At 32.6% G+C, this 16,962-nt stretch overlaps 1 protein-coding gene across 1 annotated transcript; it reads left to right on the forward strand.

The window, feature by feature from the left end:
* Positions 1-299: 299 nt before the first annotated feature.
* On the forward strand, positions 300-14,803 carry LOC128282103 (uncharacterized). The gene is made up of 4 exons (XM_053020293.1): positions 300-528; positions 609-809; positions 878-942; positions 14,638-14,803. Exons 1-4 carry the CDS (start codon positions 454-456, stop codon positions 14,801-14,803), a joined length of 507 nt encoding a protein of 168 aa, XP_052876253.1. The 5' UTR covers positions 300-453.
* The last annotated feature ends 2,159 nt before the right edge of the window (positions 14,804-16,962 follow it).

The following is a 16,962-nucleotide window of genomic DNA, read 5'->3' on the forward strand; positions in this document are numbered from 1 at the left end:
TACTACTATTGTTGTAATTTGTTAATAAAACTTTAATTATTTTATGTGTATTGCAGGAAAAATGCGTAGAAGAAGAGTACGAGATTTAAGTATTGTCCAGAATACTCAAATTCGGAAGAAAGAAATAGTGAACAGCAGACAGTTGTTGGATCTTCGAATGTGCCGGAGACATCTGATGACCCTGAAGAATTTCAAAGTAATATTATGTTCATTTTACATGTGTTCACTTTTATTATTGAATTATTTGTCAATTTTACTATAATAATAGTAAATCATTTTTCAGCTGAAAGTGGTGGGACGCGCAGAGTTCGAGGACGTACGCTACTTAGAGATTTATACGACTTAGATCCTGTTGAGCGTGTTAAAGTAAGTAGAAATACTCATGGTCAGCCTATTGGATCTGAAGCTCGACTTTTAGCAGGCTATTTGGGCATTTTAGCACGAAATGCAAATATGTTGCCCATCAACTACGAATCATGGCATCACATGCCTGATAGCAACAAAAATCAGGCTCTCGCTAATATTAAGGTAACAAAATGTGAATGCAATTTATAATACTTTGGTTTAAGTTTCATTTATATTTACATTCTAAACTTATGTTTTTTTAGGAGAGATTTGCTTTAGAAGTCTCCGATGATTATATCAAGAAGGCATTAGGTAAAAGATGGAGAGACAATAAAAGCACTTTAAAGAAACAATATTTTAAGAAAGACATAAGCCTCGAGGAAAAACTGAGAAATGTTCCGCCAGGAATGCTGAGGTATCAATGGGAAGATGCGGTTAGATTTTGGAATTCAAAGAAAGGAGAGGTATTGCGTATTTCCAAACTCTTATATATAGTGTTTACTATATACGTAATAATAATTTTATTATGTAGGACCGTGAGCGAGTTGGAACAAGCAACAGGCAAAAACAAAATTCACGCATTGCAGAGGTCGAGAAGTTTTGCTTCAGAATGAGGCCGAGGTATTATGAATTTATTAATTCTTTCAAATATTAATAACTTTCTATTATTAAATAATATTCTTACTACTATATTGTAGGAAGTCAAATCCGGACAAAAGTTGGACGCCTTGACTTTTTGAGATTACTCATAGGAAGAAAGATGGATCTCCTATGACATCCAAGTGGAGAAATTATGGTATATTCACTTAATAATATTTGATTTATTCTAAATATTTATAATCTTTAATTATAATTGTTTAATTCAATTCATCATTAGTAGTTTTAAAAATGTTAAGTTATGTTGCATTTCTTTTATTATATATTTCGTTTCTAACTCTTTAATTGATTTTTAGGAGAAACTAAAGGAGAAGAAGGCGGAATATGAAGCGATTGCTTCGAGTGATAGTTCTGTTAATCTTGAGAACATTGATAACAGAATTATCACTGAAGTTTTGGGTCCTGAAAGGTACGGTCGGGTTCGATTTCAAGGATCTGGTGTTACCCCGACCCAATATTTTGGATCCGGCTCCCAGCAATACATGCCTTCCGGAAGTCAAGCTCAAGCTGAAGTTCAAAGGTTAAGAGACCAGATAGCTCAGATGCAAGCGAACACGGTTGAGCAAATTGTCGAGGTTCAACGAAAATATGAAGAACTCCAGCAACAACTTAGAGCAGAGGCGCAGAGAGAGGGAGGGCGTGCAGCGAGAGAGGCAGAGGCACGAGCGATGGTAGCGTAACGAGCAAAAAGTACGATGACCTCCACTCTGACTTCAAAGAGATGATGCATATGTTTCAACAATCGCAAAAGTCGCCATCTTAGACATTAGTTTTCTTATTGTAAGAATGTTTTTAAGTTTTGTCACGTTTAACATTATTGTAAAAATATTTTAAATTATACTTTATTATTAATTATATCATATATCTTTAGTTAAATTTGAAGTATCATTTAGAATTAATATTTTAGTTGTATTTTTATGTTAAATTTCTTTGTTTTTGGTGCATTTTATATTATATTTGTTGTATTTGGTTGGATTTTAATGCGGAAAGGTGGATATTGGTGAAAAAATATTACAAATCGCCAAATTTAGCGTTTGTAAAAAAGCTACCGCTAAAAGCCTTGACCTTTAGCGGCGCTTTCACACAAACGCTGCTAAAAGCCTTGACCTTTAGCGGCGTTTTTCCAACAAACGCCGCTAAAAAGCCTTGACCTTTAGCGGCGCTTTCCCACAAACGCCGCTAAAATTCTTGACCTTTAGCGGCGCTTTTCCCACAAACGCCGCTAAAAGCCTTGACCTTTAGCGGCGCTTGTCCCACAAACGCCGCTAAAAGGCTAGACCTTTAGCGGCGCTTTTCCCACAAACGCCGCTAAAAGCCTTGACCTTTAGCGGCGTTTTTTCCAATAAACGCCACAAATTTTTGTGGCGTTACATATAGCTGCGTTTTTTGCGGCGTTTTAGAAAGCGCCGCTAAAAGTTTTAGTGGCACCTAAAAGCGCCGCTAAAGGCTAAAAAAAGCGCCGCTAAAAGTCTGTTTTCCTGTAGTGAATATTTACCAACAAGTGTTGAATGCAGTGGTAAAGCGTATTGCATTCCCAAGAAAAGATGCAGGTTTTCCAAAAAAACAATCCATTAGTTAACAAACTCTAAATAAACAAGAAAATATATTATTTCATAAATTAAACAATAAGATCATCTCATGCTATGTATATAACAAACCATCATTCAACAAATCAAAATAAATAATCATTTATATTTATATTTATATTTATATTTTAAAATTCATTTTTCAATACAAGGCCGGTACGGGCTAAATCAATTGGTATACACCAATCCAGTTGATACCGACCAAGATTTACATTGGAACAGAATCTAAAGTTTGTTGTTTTAGTTTACTACTAGAATAAAGTATTCTGAGTAATATAGGCATTGTCATAACAAAATTGACTACCTTGATTTCGTTGACCAAATGATAGAATTGGTATGATATTGATAGTTTAAGGGCCTAATTAGAATACTTTGAACTTTAGGTGGCCAATTTAAAATTGGAACCATGATTAGAAGACTTAATGGTAGAATTAGCCCAAAACAATGTTATTTATATAATAAACACAACTGGAATGAGGGTTGCCAGTGGCCCACGCTGCACCTTGATTCTCGTTATTGGACAAACCCAGGTTCTCGGTTTCTTTGAGCGATTGCAAGTTGCTGATTTCTTTTCAGATGTTTAATACTATAAAAATTGAACTCAAAGTCGGTTTTGAAACTTCTAGGTTTGAGCGAATTCATTTTATTTTTAAAAATTTTGTTTGATTTATTAAGTACGAAAGGAGTTCATATTCGATTTCATCTCTATTTCTTTTTAAAGATTTTCACTATTTAATAAAATATAAAAATATGTTTAATTGGGTCGAAAACTAAAAAGAAGAAAATGATTTAACCTTACTTGATTGGAAAGAAAATTAATATGATAAGAGAAGAGAAAAAAGGAGTGAGGTATATATTTCCTATTTCCTACCACGTACACCCCAAGTAAAAAAAAAAATTATATATTTTTCTTTTTTTTAATTCCTTCAATTTTATCTTTCCAATTTTTTTCCTATTGTAACAAGCAAAACCTTAAATTATTAAAATAGTGTTTAAAAAGCCACATTGTAATTGAATTTAAGTGTTATTGTTTGTAATTACATAAATGTGACACTTTTAGGTAATTATTGTAATTGATGAGTTTCACTAAATTAGTGTAACTGGAGCACTCTAATTACACTCTTCAATTTTTAAGGGCTAAAAATTAAGATAATTGTTCAGGTAATTACAAACAATTATCAATTATCCAATAGCTTTCTAAATATACCTACATGATTTAAGTATAAGAAAAAAATTATACAAATTTACGAAAGTAGTTCTTATACAATAATAAGAGTTTGTAATTTTAGGATATATATCTTATTTTAAAAATATAATTATATATTTTTATTGAATAAAAATAGTTTACTATTAGATACATCAAATCCAAATATTTCACATAATATTTTACCTAATAACAAATTAAGTTTATAAATATTACATTTTAAATTCTATAGTATTCTTCCATGGATATGTATTTGAGCATCCTAGCATAAATGTTATAAAAGCTATTCAATACTTAATAAAACTTTTTTATATAAAATTTATATTATAAATGCTATTTAAATTTTACCTAATTTGCATGGAATAACTGTAAAAGAAAATTTATAAAAAAAAGTTATAAATTTGGTTTACTATTGGACTCTCTTGCATAAGTCGATTACAAATTAAGTTTATAAAAACTATTATAATCTAATTATTACAAAGTTGGTTGTGACATCAGATGCTAGAATACTAAGAAATGTTGTTTAGGAGAGATCCCATCCGACAATACACTAATAGTATCATCATCAGCAGTAGCATCACCATGTTGTTATTTAGTTTATTTTATTTTTCTTATAAAATATTTAAATTATTACATGTTATTTTGTAGGAAAATATTATATAGTAGTTATTGGTTATGTAAATATAAAATATTTTCATGTATCATATTATAGGGTGGTATACCATTTGGGAGAATGGACTAGACATAAACACCAAAGATAGCTTGGGGATTATTTAATTTGAGACATTCAAAGCTTTGAAATATGGTTGAGAGGAGATTTGTTATTCAACAAAATATATTTATCGTATTAACACTAGGGAATAACTTAAATAAGGATGATCCTAATAATTAAGGTTTTTAGGCACCAACAAAATTTTGCCACATCATCAAATTTTAAATAAATGAAATTATTATTATACACTCATCCATAGAGAAATTATTTTATGAACTTTTCTCACCACATAATTCATGGTCCCTTTTCAATTATTTAATCACATTTCAACAAAATTTTCCATGCCATTGACACGTAATTTTGATTATTTTTTTTACCTTGAACCTTGAATATAGAATCCCGAACCCTAAACCCAAAATCTAGAACCCTAAACCCGAACCTATGCCTCAAATCTTTAAACCATGAACTTCAAAATCATAACCCGTAACCCCGAACCCTTGAACAAGAACCCTGAACCTTGAACCTTAAATTCCAAACCTTAAATCTCAAGGTTAAAGGTTAAGGTTCAGGGTTTGAGTTCAAAATTTGGAGTTCTGGGTTCGAGGTTCAAAGTAAAATAATTACTAAAATTATGTGTTAATGGCATAGAAAAAATTGCATAAAATTACTAAATTTTTTAAATTGGTTGCACAAAATAAAAAATATATCAACTTATGAAAAGAAAAAGATTAAAATTTGTAAAAGAAGAAAAATTATTTTTTATAATTTAAAAATTAATTATTTAAAGTAATTTAATTAAAGTTAAATTAAGTTTGAGAAGATATTAGATATAAATGAGTGTATAATAATATTTTATTATCTTTAAAATTTAATGATGTGACACTATTTTATTGGTGCCTAAAACTATTCTTTTAGGATCATCCTAATATAATTTATTCCTTAATATTATCGCCAAAGTATAGTTTAAAAAAGGTTGGATCGTGTTGAGATGTTACATACTTCATAGCTTCATCAGTAAATAGAATTGAAATGATTCATACTTTAAAAAGTACATAGAAGAAAATGATCTTGATAATTTTAATGATACAAATTCATATTGCGATTTAAATAAAGAAGAAATTGTTTAAGGACCAATAGATGATGATAAGGAGTATATATTAAATGTTATAGTGGGCATAGCCCAACAAATATGAAATGCTAGAGTAATTAGATAAATTGCATAAGATGTTTATTTTCTTGTTATTTTTATTAGTAATAGTAATATTTATATTTTTATAATAATTAGTATTTTAAAAAATAAGTGATATAATTGTGAAATTTTAATTTGTACTACCAAACACGACATAGGGAATTACAACGTAATTACACTCTGTCTACCAAACTTGTTTAAATAATTATAGTTCATTGTAATTACAAGAGAGTGCATCACCCAATCACTTTGCCATGTCCAAGCACACCCTAAGTAGATAACAAATTCTTCTTTGATTTGAATTCTTTTTTCTTTTTTTTTTTTTTTGGTCTTTGAGACTCTTTGATATTTGATAATCACATTGAACCTTTATTAAATATAGAGCCTAACTAAATCAAACCCTAAATAGGGGCAAAGCTCTACTAGAGTTTTTTTTCCATCCATAATACTTGAACACCAAAGCGTACTTAAAGGGTATTTGTAACACTGGGTTTGTGCAAGTGTACACAGTCGTTGTCAAGTAATAAGTAAGTAAAAGAATTATCGTCTCCACAGGAACTGTGTATTTTAATTAATATATTACAAAGTTAAAGTTAACAATTTGTTGATAAAAACACAATATCTTGAGTGATGGGTGATTAACTAAATTAAATTATCTAGAAGCAAGATTGATCCCTAATGCAATTTAAACTAAATATGAAGTATGAAATGGAATGTATGAATGAATTTAACAAAAACACAAACTTCAACAATCAATAACATGAATAGGTTGTTGGAAAAATTGCATTTTATTGTAACTTTGAGGCATATTCTCAATAGGTAAAGGTGGAGAGTTGAATCATAATTTTATGGTTTCATATTCTACTCCACCAGACCTTTACAATGGTATATCATATGCTCAAAATGGTTGAGTGATGAATGAAAAATTGATGCTCAAAATAAGCTACTTAGAAATATTATTGAGAAAAAATAAAAGGCTTAGATCTCACATTGGTGAAATACCAAGTGTGGGATGTGTTTTTATATGTGAACTCTCTTAAAAGGTAATTGAATTATTAAGCTTGTAACCTTGCCTCAAACATAAGAGGGTGAAAGTCCAAACTTGACTGGGTTGAGGTGCACCCGCACGATGTGGGCGAGGCGAAATGTCCGGACCGATTGGGCCCAAAATGGGCCTGCGAATATTTTAGCCTAACATGAACTTATATATAAAAACTTATCTTACTGATTTGATTCCAATAAATATGTTTAAATTTTCAATTTAATAGTAGATTTTGGAGATATTTTTCCATAATTATAACACTCTCCATGCCTATAAAAGGCCATGATTTTGAAGGGTTTTTTGCACACTCTCATACTCTCTAAGAATTTCTCTTGCCGAAATTCTATTATTCTCAAAAATCTCTTTTTTAATCTTTCGTGTTTTATAAATACTCTGGTGATAGAAAAAGACATTGTTTGATCGATTGATCGTAGTAGAGGTGCTACTACTTCGATCACTACAGTTATTGTATCCTGGGAAACTTTCGACCAACGTTACTCCAAGTACTGTAGGAGCGGCGCATCCGTACGACGTGGACGACGCTAAATGTCCAGACTGATCGAGCCCAAAATAGGCCTGCGGATTTTTTAGCCCAACACGAACTTATATATGAAAACTTATCTTAGTGATTTGATTCCAATAAATATGTTTAAAATTTTAATTTAATGGTAGATTTTGGGGATATTTTTTCATAATTACAACACTCTCCATGCCTATAAAAGGCCTTGATTCTGAAGGGTTTTTTGGATACTCTCATACTCTCTAAGAATTTCTCTGCTGAAATTCTGTTGTTCTCAAAATCTCTTTTTTCATCTTTTGTGTTTTATAAATATTCTGGTGATAGAAAAAAGCATTGTTCGTTCAATTGATCGTGGTAGAGGTGCTACTACTTCAATCACTGCAGTTGTTGTATCCTGGGAGACTTTCGACCAACGTTACTCCAAGTACTGTAGGAACGGCCGGATCTGTCTTAAGGAAACTGTGTTTCACGGGCCTCAACGTTTCGTAAAATCTCAATTCTCATTTATTTCAATTTTTTTATGGTTTTATTTTATTTTCATATTTGATAAATTAGCTATAAATAATTCTGTTCATATTTTATTTTATATGTGTTTATTTATAATAATTATTTTTGTTCGCTAACATGTTTTGTCCAACACAGGCTAGGATAATTACATCATTCAACTTAGTTTATTTTTATCATGCTTAACAATGTTCGAAAATTATTCCATGGCAGCTCAATCTTTCATGAGTTTGGAAACCAAATTAAGTCATTTCGGAATCTTTTACTTAGTAAAACATGTATTTTACTGATCATATTAAACTAAAGGTTTCTTAGGATTCATGTGAAGTAACAGGGATGGGTTAGGTTTGAAACAATTTAATCACATAAACCTAAAAACATTGCAAGATAATAGAGCTCGTTAAAGTTGTTAAGAACCTTTAATTTAGTCAGGTTAGGATCTAAATTAAGCATGCACATTTCAATTATTGTGTCCATTGGCAGTCGTCTGGTTAAGATCGCTCAACTAATTCTAATGCGTCCAATCACATATGAATGAAATACACATTTGAGTTTAATTGAAAACAAGATCAACTGAGGCACAAACACTATAGACATGATTTAAACAAACTTCATTAAATAAATGCAATCATCCTAGCTAAACAAAAGTAAGCTATCATTTTTTATGGCAAGATAATAAATCACATTGCAAACATGATTAAAATCAAAATAACAAAAGTAAAAGAAGAATAAACTGATGGGTAATTTCCTTCTTTTTGTTGTACCAAAAAATTAAATTGAACTAGGAAAATAAACTAATTAGTACTTGGGATAAATTGACCCTCTTTATTCAAAATAAAGAAAATTAAAATTAAAAACTTTTGGATTACTTAGAAAATTCCTTCTCGAAAAATTACATCAAATTAATATCTTAGGAAAGGTTGGAGGGGTTACAAACGATCCCGGTTAAGTTCTAATCTCCTTAAATAGAGTTAATTTAATATATTAATTCAAAAACATTATTTCTAAGTATGCCCTTTATTAAAAATAAAATTATAAAAATTAAGGGTCTATTAGATTGAATGAGGTTTCAACTCGCTCAACTTTACCATCCCATTAGTGTTTGAGACATTGACCATTAACTTTAAACGTACCTCCATTATTGTTGTACAATTCGATGAATCCATATGGATAAACTTTGTAGATTGTATAAGGTCCTTTCCATCAGGATTTAAGCTTTCCGGGAAATAACCTAAGTCTTGAATTAAATAATAACACTTTCTGACCCTCTTTGAATTCACGAGGTTGTATACGATTGTCATGCTATCTCTTAATCTTTTCTTTACACATCTTGGCATTCTCGTATAAAAATAACCTCAACTCCTCTAACTCGTCAAGTTGTAACATTCTTATCTCACTAGCTTGCTTGAGATCCAAATTTAATTGTTTCAAAGCCCAGTGAGATTTATTTTCCAACTCAAGTGGCAAATGACATGCCTTTTCGAAGACTAACCGATAAGGAGTCATTCTTAAAGGTGTCTTAAAAGCTGTTTGGTAGGCCCATAGAGCATCATCAAGCCTCCAAGACTAATCTTTTCTATTAGGTTGCACCACCTTCTTAAGGATTCCTCTGATCTTACGATTTACCCATTCAACTATCCCGTTTAACTGTGGATGATAGGCAGTGGCAATTTTTTGCTTCACATCATGCTTGTCAAGCAACCATTTAAGCAATTTGTTTACAAAGTGTGATCCTTTATTGCTAATTATAGCTCTAGAAGTCCCAAACCGTGTAAACACATGTTTATGTAAGAATCACATGACTACCTTAGCTTCATTCATTGGGTATACTTTAGCTTCAACCCACTTGGATACGTAGTCGACGGCCATGAGGATTTACCTGTTACCATAAGAAGAAGGAAACGAGCCTAGAAAATTGATTTCCCATACGTCAAATAATTTTACCTCCATAATGTTTGTCAAGGGCATCTCGTTCCTCCTTGATATGCTTCCAGTCCTCTGGCATCTATCACAATTTTTCACATATGCATTCACATCATTAAAGACTGTAGGCTAAAAAAATCTTGCTTGTAAGATCTTCGCTACAGTGCGGGAACCACCAAAGTGTCCCCCACTTGGAGATGAATGGCAGTGGTACAAGAGCTCATCAATTTCACTTCCAACTACGCACTTCCTGATTATGTTACTTGCACATTATTCAAACAAAAATGGATCCTCCTAAAAATAATACCTACTATCATGAAGGAATTTCTTCCTTTGTTGGTATGTCATATCTTGAGGAATTATTCCATATGCTAAATAATTTTCATCATCAGCAACCCAAGGTATTTCATGAATTCTGTTTACCTCAAAGATATGCTCATCTGGAAAATTCTCATTGATAGGAACAAATGAATGAGTTATCTCGTTTTGTTTCAACCTCAACAAATGACTCAGCTACTTGATTTTCAACACATTTCCTGCCTTGGATTTTAAGGTCAAATTCATGGAGTAAAAGTATCCATTGAATTTGCCTCGATTTTGTATCTTTCTTTGTAATTAAGTATTTAATGGTCGCATGGTCAGTAAAAACAGTGACTTTCATACCTATGAGATAATAATGGAACTTCTCAAAAGCAAAAACTACAGCAAAGAGTTCTTTTTTAGTTACCCTGTAATTGAGTTGGGCTTTTGTCAAAGATCTACTTGTATAGTAGATAGGGTGAAATACATTATTCATTCTTTGACCCATCACAGCTGCAACAACAAAACTGCTTGCATCACACATCAACTCAAAAGGTGAGTTCCAATCAGGTGTAACAATTATTGAGACTGAGATTAACTAAATTTTTAACTCTTAAAAAGCTTCTAAGCATGCTTTGTCAAACTAAAAAATAGTATCTTTCTCTAACAGCTTACACAAAGGCTTAGAAATTTTTGAAAAGTCTTTTATAAACCTTCAGTAAAATCCGGCATGGCCTAAAAAATTTTGAATTCCTTTCACACTAACTAGAGTTGGTAATTTTTCAATGACATCTACCTTTACTTTATCAACTTCAATTCCTCTTTTGGAAATTTTATACCCTAAAACAATTCTCTCCTTAACCATAAAATAACATTTCTCCCAATTAAGGACAAGATTTATCTCATCGCATCTTTTAAGTACCTTAGCCAAATTACTTAAACAAACATCGTAAGTATTACCAAAAACAAAAAAATCATCCATAAAAATCTCAACAAAATTTTCTACCATATCAGTAAATATTGCCATCATGCATCGTTGAAATGTGGCAGGTGCATTACATAAACTTGAAGGCATTCGCCTAAAAGCAAATGTATCGTACGAGCAAGTATAAGTGGTTTTGTGTTGGTCTTCTGGGGCTATCGCTATTTGGTTATATACCGAATATCCATCTAAAAAACAATAATATTCGTTACCTACTAGTCGATCTAACATCTAATCCATAAAAAGTAGTGAAAAATAATCCTTCCGAGTTGCTTTGTTCAATTTTCTGTAATCAATACAGATTCTCCAACCTGTGACAGTTCTTGTTGGGATTAAATCATTACATTCATTCTTGCCAATCGTGATTTTTCCTTTTTTCAGTACACATTGTATCGGACTTGTAATAGCCTAATTTTAGCTAAATCAGAACAGTGGTTTCAGAACCACAAATCTGAGGTCGTAAAATTATTTTAATATTATTTTTGGTGTTTACAGCATGTGAATATGTATGTGTGAAAATTTCTTGAGCTAATTTTATTGTTTAAGTGGTTAATTCAAGAAAAATGACTAAATTGCGTAAAATGCAAAAGTTGTATTCCACTTGTTAAAAGTGTTTAATTGCCATGGATTATTAAATGAAAGATCCTTATGTTGTAATTAGACCATTTATAGTGGAGATGGACAAAAAAGGCCTTATATTAGATGATTTTATAATGGATTCATTAAGGTTAAAATTGTAAAATTGCATGTTAATGATAATTAAAATAAAACAAAAAGCCAATTCATGTTATCATCTTATCCATAGCCAATTGTAAGAAAGGAAATAGGGTTTTGAAAGCTTTGGATGGTTTGGTCATTGATGTTCAAGCATGTAAGTCCTTTTGAGCTCGTTTTTGATGATTTTTATGTTTTTATGATCGTTGCTTTGAGTACTAGCTAGCCCATATCTTAATTTTTAAAATTTTTGATGATTTTGTGAAGTGCCATTGTTGAATTTATGAGCTTTGTGATGTTTAATGATAGATTATGAAGGTTTAATGATAGATATACAAGTCTTGTTAAGTGATTTTTGACAAAAATGTCAATTAGGGATTATATTGAGAAAATGTGAAAATATGTGGTCAAATGTGTGAATAAATGATAAATATGGGCTGATATATGCACTATGAAAATTTTTCTAGCATGTATTTGAAAGAAATTGTGTAATTTTGTGTATTTATGAAATAAGGACTAAATTGTAAAAAAATGTGAAAATTTAGGGCCAAAGTGAAAATTGGCTAAATTATGTGTTTGTGGATGAAATTGATTGAGTTGATGATTAAGTGGATTAATTTTGAATACATATAGATCCTGAAAGAAAGAAATCGGATCTAGATCGGGGGAAATCGAAAGTTGTTGAATAGTCAACCTCGTCCGTTTATTCCGACTACGAGGTAAGTTCAAATGCAAATAAATGTATTTACAATGAACTATATTTGTTTTATTATGATTGAATTACTATGAATGTTGAACGAGCAAATACGAGTAAGAATCGACAAAGTTATGACATTTGAAAGTCCCGTACGAACCTTAGGAATAGCATAGGATACGAATGTAATGACATTAGGTTATTGAGTTGTAATTACATGTAAGACCATGTCTGGGACATTGACATTGTATTGTGATTACGTGTAAGACCATGCATGGGATATTGGCATCATATATTGATTCGTGTAAAATCCTGTCTGGGACAGTGGCATCGATATGTGACAATATGTAAGACCATATCTGGGATATGACATTGTTCGAGCTTATGTGATTTCCAAGTATCCTTAACGATTCCAAATGGTTCAAAAGGCAAAGGCAAGTTGAGAAAGAATGTGTTCATGAATTAAATGACTCAGGTACGTACGAGATTCATACGAGTAATGGAAAGTGAAGTATTTGAAGAATTCAATAGTGAAATTGAATATGTGTACCATGAGAAAGGTTTGTGATCATGTATGTGATTAATTATGCTTAGCATATTTGAATTGATATATAAATGTTCATATGACAGCTTTATTTGTATAGGGCTTACTAAGCTTTTAAAGCTTACTTCGTGAGTTCCTTCTATGTTTTATAGATTTTCGAAGCTAGCTCGGACATCAGGGATAATCGGGAACCATCATTACACTATCAACTACTTGTTGGTACTTTTGGAGCTTTGTATATATGGTATATGGCATGTATAGGCTAGTGTCATTTTGGTATGTTATAAGCCATAATTATAGCCATAAAACTTGGCTTGTAATTGTTAGTGTGTATGGTCATTTAAGTTGGCTTGAATCACATGTTTGATAAGTGATATATGTGATGTATATAATGCCTTATATGTTATCTTGTTTTGGTATATTTTCCATAGTTTTTGATATGGTTATATAGTTGTTCTTTTGGTTGGTTGTAAATTGGAGTAATGCATGAAATAGGTGATAAGATGAAGGGTAAATGTATTTAAAAGTTATGCTAGTTTCTGATGATTTTGGCATATTGAAATTGTATGTTTTGGTTGTGGAATTGAGTAGTTGTAATAGTTGTGAATAGATGGCATGATATGAGTATGAATTGGCATGTTTCTGGTTGCGTAAAGATGTATTGAAATGGTGTTATTTTGGTTGCTATGTGATTGTGAAAAGGGTGGCAAATTGGCTTTTGAAATAGCCTATTTTTATCCACATGGGTAGAGACAAGGGCGTGTGTCTCAGCCGTGTGGACACACGGTCATGTTACACGGTCATGTGTCCCATGGGGTAGCCTTACGATTTAAGTCAGTATACCCTACAGGTTTGGCACGTTCTGACACACGGGCGTGTCTACTGACCGTATCACACGGGTTCACACATGGGTGTGTGACTGGTCGTGTGATATAAGTCAGTATACCCCCTAAATGGCACATGGCCTAGCACACGGGTGTGTGTGGCCATTTCGAAGGGTACACGAGCTAGACATACGGGCGTGTGGTTGGCTATGTGACCCAAGTCAGTAACCCCTCCAGATTTCCCATGGCCAAGGCACATAGGCGTTTCTTCGGCCATATGGTGCAAGTTAGTATGTATGCCCTGTTTTCACATGGATAGTGACACGAGTGTGTCTAGTAGCCGTGTGCGAGATACGGCCTGTTCATACAGGCGTGTGACCTATGTTTTCATGAAATTATTCTAAGTGTTCGGAGATGTTTATATGTGATTGTTTAGTCCCGAACCACACTTAAGCATGTTTTGAGGTCTCGTAGAACCTTATAAGGGACAATGTGAATGTTTGTGAATAGTTTATAATAATGAATGTATAAATGTATGAGAATGAGATGAATTGGCCGGTAATGCCTCATAACCCTATTCCAACGACGGATACAGGTTAAGGGTGTTATAATTATTGGTATCAGAGCTACGGTTTAGTCGATTCTAAGACTAACATAGCATATGAGAGTCTAGCTATACATGTCATATATATAAACTACGATAGTGTGATGATTCCTGACAGCTAAAATGTGTTTTTATATAGCAAATGGATCTCGAGCGAGCAATAGCTAACGATGTGGAAAGTAATGCGCCAGCCGATTCTAGGCCTATTTCAAGTAGCCAAGGGGGAGAGGCTAAGCAAGCCTTCTTCCAAATGATGAGTGAGTGGTTCTTAGAGTTTGTTCAAATGAATCTAGCTGCTCAACAACCTCTACCCCACCTATTCCTCAACAAGTTCCAGTTGTGCCACAAGTGATAGATCCGATTCGATTAAGTAAGCCACATGTTGATAAGATACGTAAACACGAGGCTGAAGAGTTTCGGGCTACAGTTGATGATGATGTAGAGAGGGCTGAGTTCTAGCTTGAGAACACAATCAAAGTATTCGAGGAATTATCTTGTTCTCCTGAAAAATGCATTAAATGCATTGTATCATTGCTGAGAGATAATGCGTATCATTGGTGGAAAACCTTAATATCTGTGGTTCCCAGAGAACGAGTCACATGGGAGTTCTTTCAATCCGAATTTAGAAAAAAATACATAAGTTAGAGATTTCTCGATCAGAAACATAAAGAGTTTCTAGAGTTGAAACAAGGCAGAATGACGGTGACAAAATATGAAAGAGAATTTGTACATTTAAGTAAGTATACCCAGAAATATGTTTCTACCGAAGAGATCATATATAAACGATTTATTGATGGGTTAAATGAAAATATAAAACTGTTAGTCGGGATTCTAGAAATCAGAGAATTCGTTGTTTTAGTTGAAAAGGCTTGTAAAGCTGAGGATCTTAGAAAAGAAAAGAGAAAAGCTAATTTTGAAGCAAGAGATTCGAAAAAGAGATCAACTAGTAAATCTTATCAGTCTACATCAAAGAAATTTCAAGACTTGTTTAATCATTCCAATGCATCTGTGGGGTATTCAAATAGAGATCGAGTGAGACAACAGTCGAGCTTCAAAGCTCCAGCTACTTCGATTGCTAGTGTTGGCAGTGTGAGACCTAACCGACTTGAATGTAAACATTATGGTAAACGGCATCCCGATGATTGTAGATTGAATGATAGGGTTTGTTTTAAATGTGGATCATTGGATCATTTTATCCGTGATTGTCCTGAGTTGGCTAAGTAAGATACAATACAGAATACGAGGTCGAGTATCACTACAGCTAGAGGTAGACCACCTAGAAATACGATAAAAGTGAGTGGTAGCCAGAAAGCGACTAAAGACTCTATTGTGAAGTCAGATGTGAGAGCACCTGCATGAGCCTACACTATTCGCGCTTGCAAAGAAGTGTCATCTCCAAACGTCATTACCGGTACTTTTACTCTCTATGATATTAAAGTTATTGCGTTGATAGATCCAGGATTTTACTCTCTATGATATTAAAGTTATTGCATTGATAGATCTAGGATCAACTTATTCGTATATATGTGTGAATTTAGTATCCAGTAAGATTTTGCCTGTAGAGTCTACTAAATTTGTAATTAGAGTATCGAACCTCTTAGGCAAGTGTGTGTTGGTTGATAAAGTGTGCAAGAACTGTCTGTTGATGATTCGAGATTTTTGTTTTTCGGCTGATCTGGTGTTGTTGCCATTTGACGAATTTGATATAAATTTGGGTATGTATTGGCTAACGTTGCATGATGCTGTTATGAATTGCAAATGAAATACGATTGATTTGAGATATCAGAATAATAAGATTATCTGAATTGAGTCAGATGTTTGAATGGTTTACCAGCAGTGATTTCTTCAATGTTAGCTCAGAAATATGTGAGAAAGGGTTGTGAAGTTTATTTTGCTTATGTGCTTGATACAAAAGTGATTGAAAAGAAAATAAAATCAGTGCTAGTTGTGTATGAATATCCAGATGTGTTTCCTGAAGAGTTACCGGGATTACCACCGATCTGAGAGGTTGAGTTTGGAATTGAATTAGTGCCAGGAACTACGCCGATATCGATAGCTCCGTCCAGATAGCACCAATAGAGTTAAAAGAATTAAAACCTCAGTTGCAAGAATTAACCAATAGAGGGTTTGCAAGACCGAGTTTCTCGCCCTGGGGTGCTCCTGTATTGTTTGTGAAAAAGAAAGATGGCACGATAAGAATGTGTATAGATTATCGATAGCTTAATAAAGTGACAATTAAGAACAAATATCCTCTGTCCAGAATAGATGATTTGTTTGATCAATTGAAAGAGGCTACAGTGTTTTCAAAGATAGATTTGAAATCGGGTTATTATCAGTTGTGAGTTAAAGACTCTGATGTGTCGAAAACCGCATTCAGAACGAGGTATGTCCATTATGAATTTCTAGTTATGCCTTTCGAACTAACAAATGCACCTGTTGTTTTTATGGACTTAAAGAACCAAATTTTCAAACCGTATTTAGATCGATTTGTTGTTGTATTTATTGACAACATTTTGATATATTCACGAGATGAAAATGAGCATGCCGAACATTTGATAATTGTATTTCAGACTTTGCAAGATAAGTAATTATATGCAAAGTTTAGTAAATGTGAATTC

The sequence above is a fragment of the Gossypium arboreum genome, chromosome 10, assembly GCF_025698485.1.
Source record: "Gossypium arboreum isolate Shixiya-1 chromosome 10, ASM2569848v2, whole genome shotgun sequence".
Classification (NCBI taxonomy): domain Eukaryota; kingdom Viridiplantae; phylum Streptophyta; class Magnoliopsida; order Malvales; family Malvaceae; genus Gossypium; species Gossypium arboreum.

Bases quoted from the DNA above. Each gene is read 5' to 3' on its own strand.
- LOC128282103 (XM_053020293.1), top strand. From the start codon at position 454: ATGTTGCCCATCAACTACGAATCATGGCATCACATGCCTGATAGCAAC. The intron at 529-608 runs GTAACAAAATGT...ATGTTTTTTTAG, and splicing joins AGGCTCTCGCTAATATTAAG to GAGAGATTTGCTTTAGAAGT. The intron at 943-14,637 runs GTTTTGCTTCAG...AAATGAATCTAG, and splicing joins CGCATTGCAGAGGTCGAGAA to CTGCTCAACAACCTCTACCC.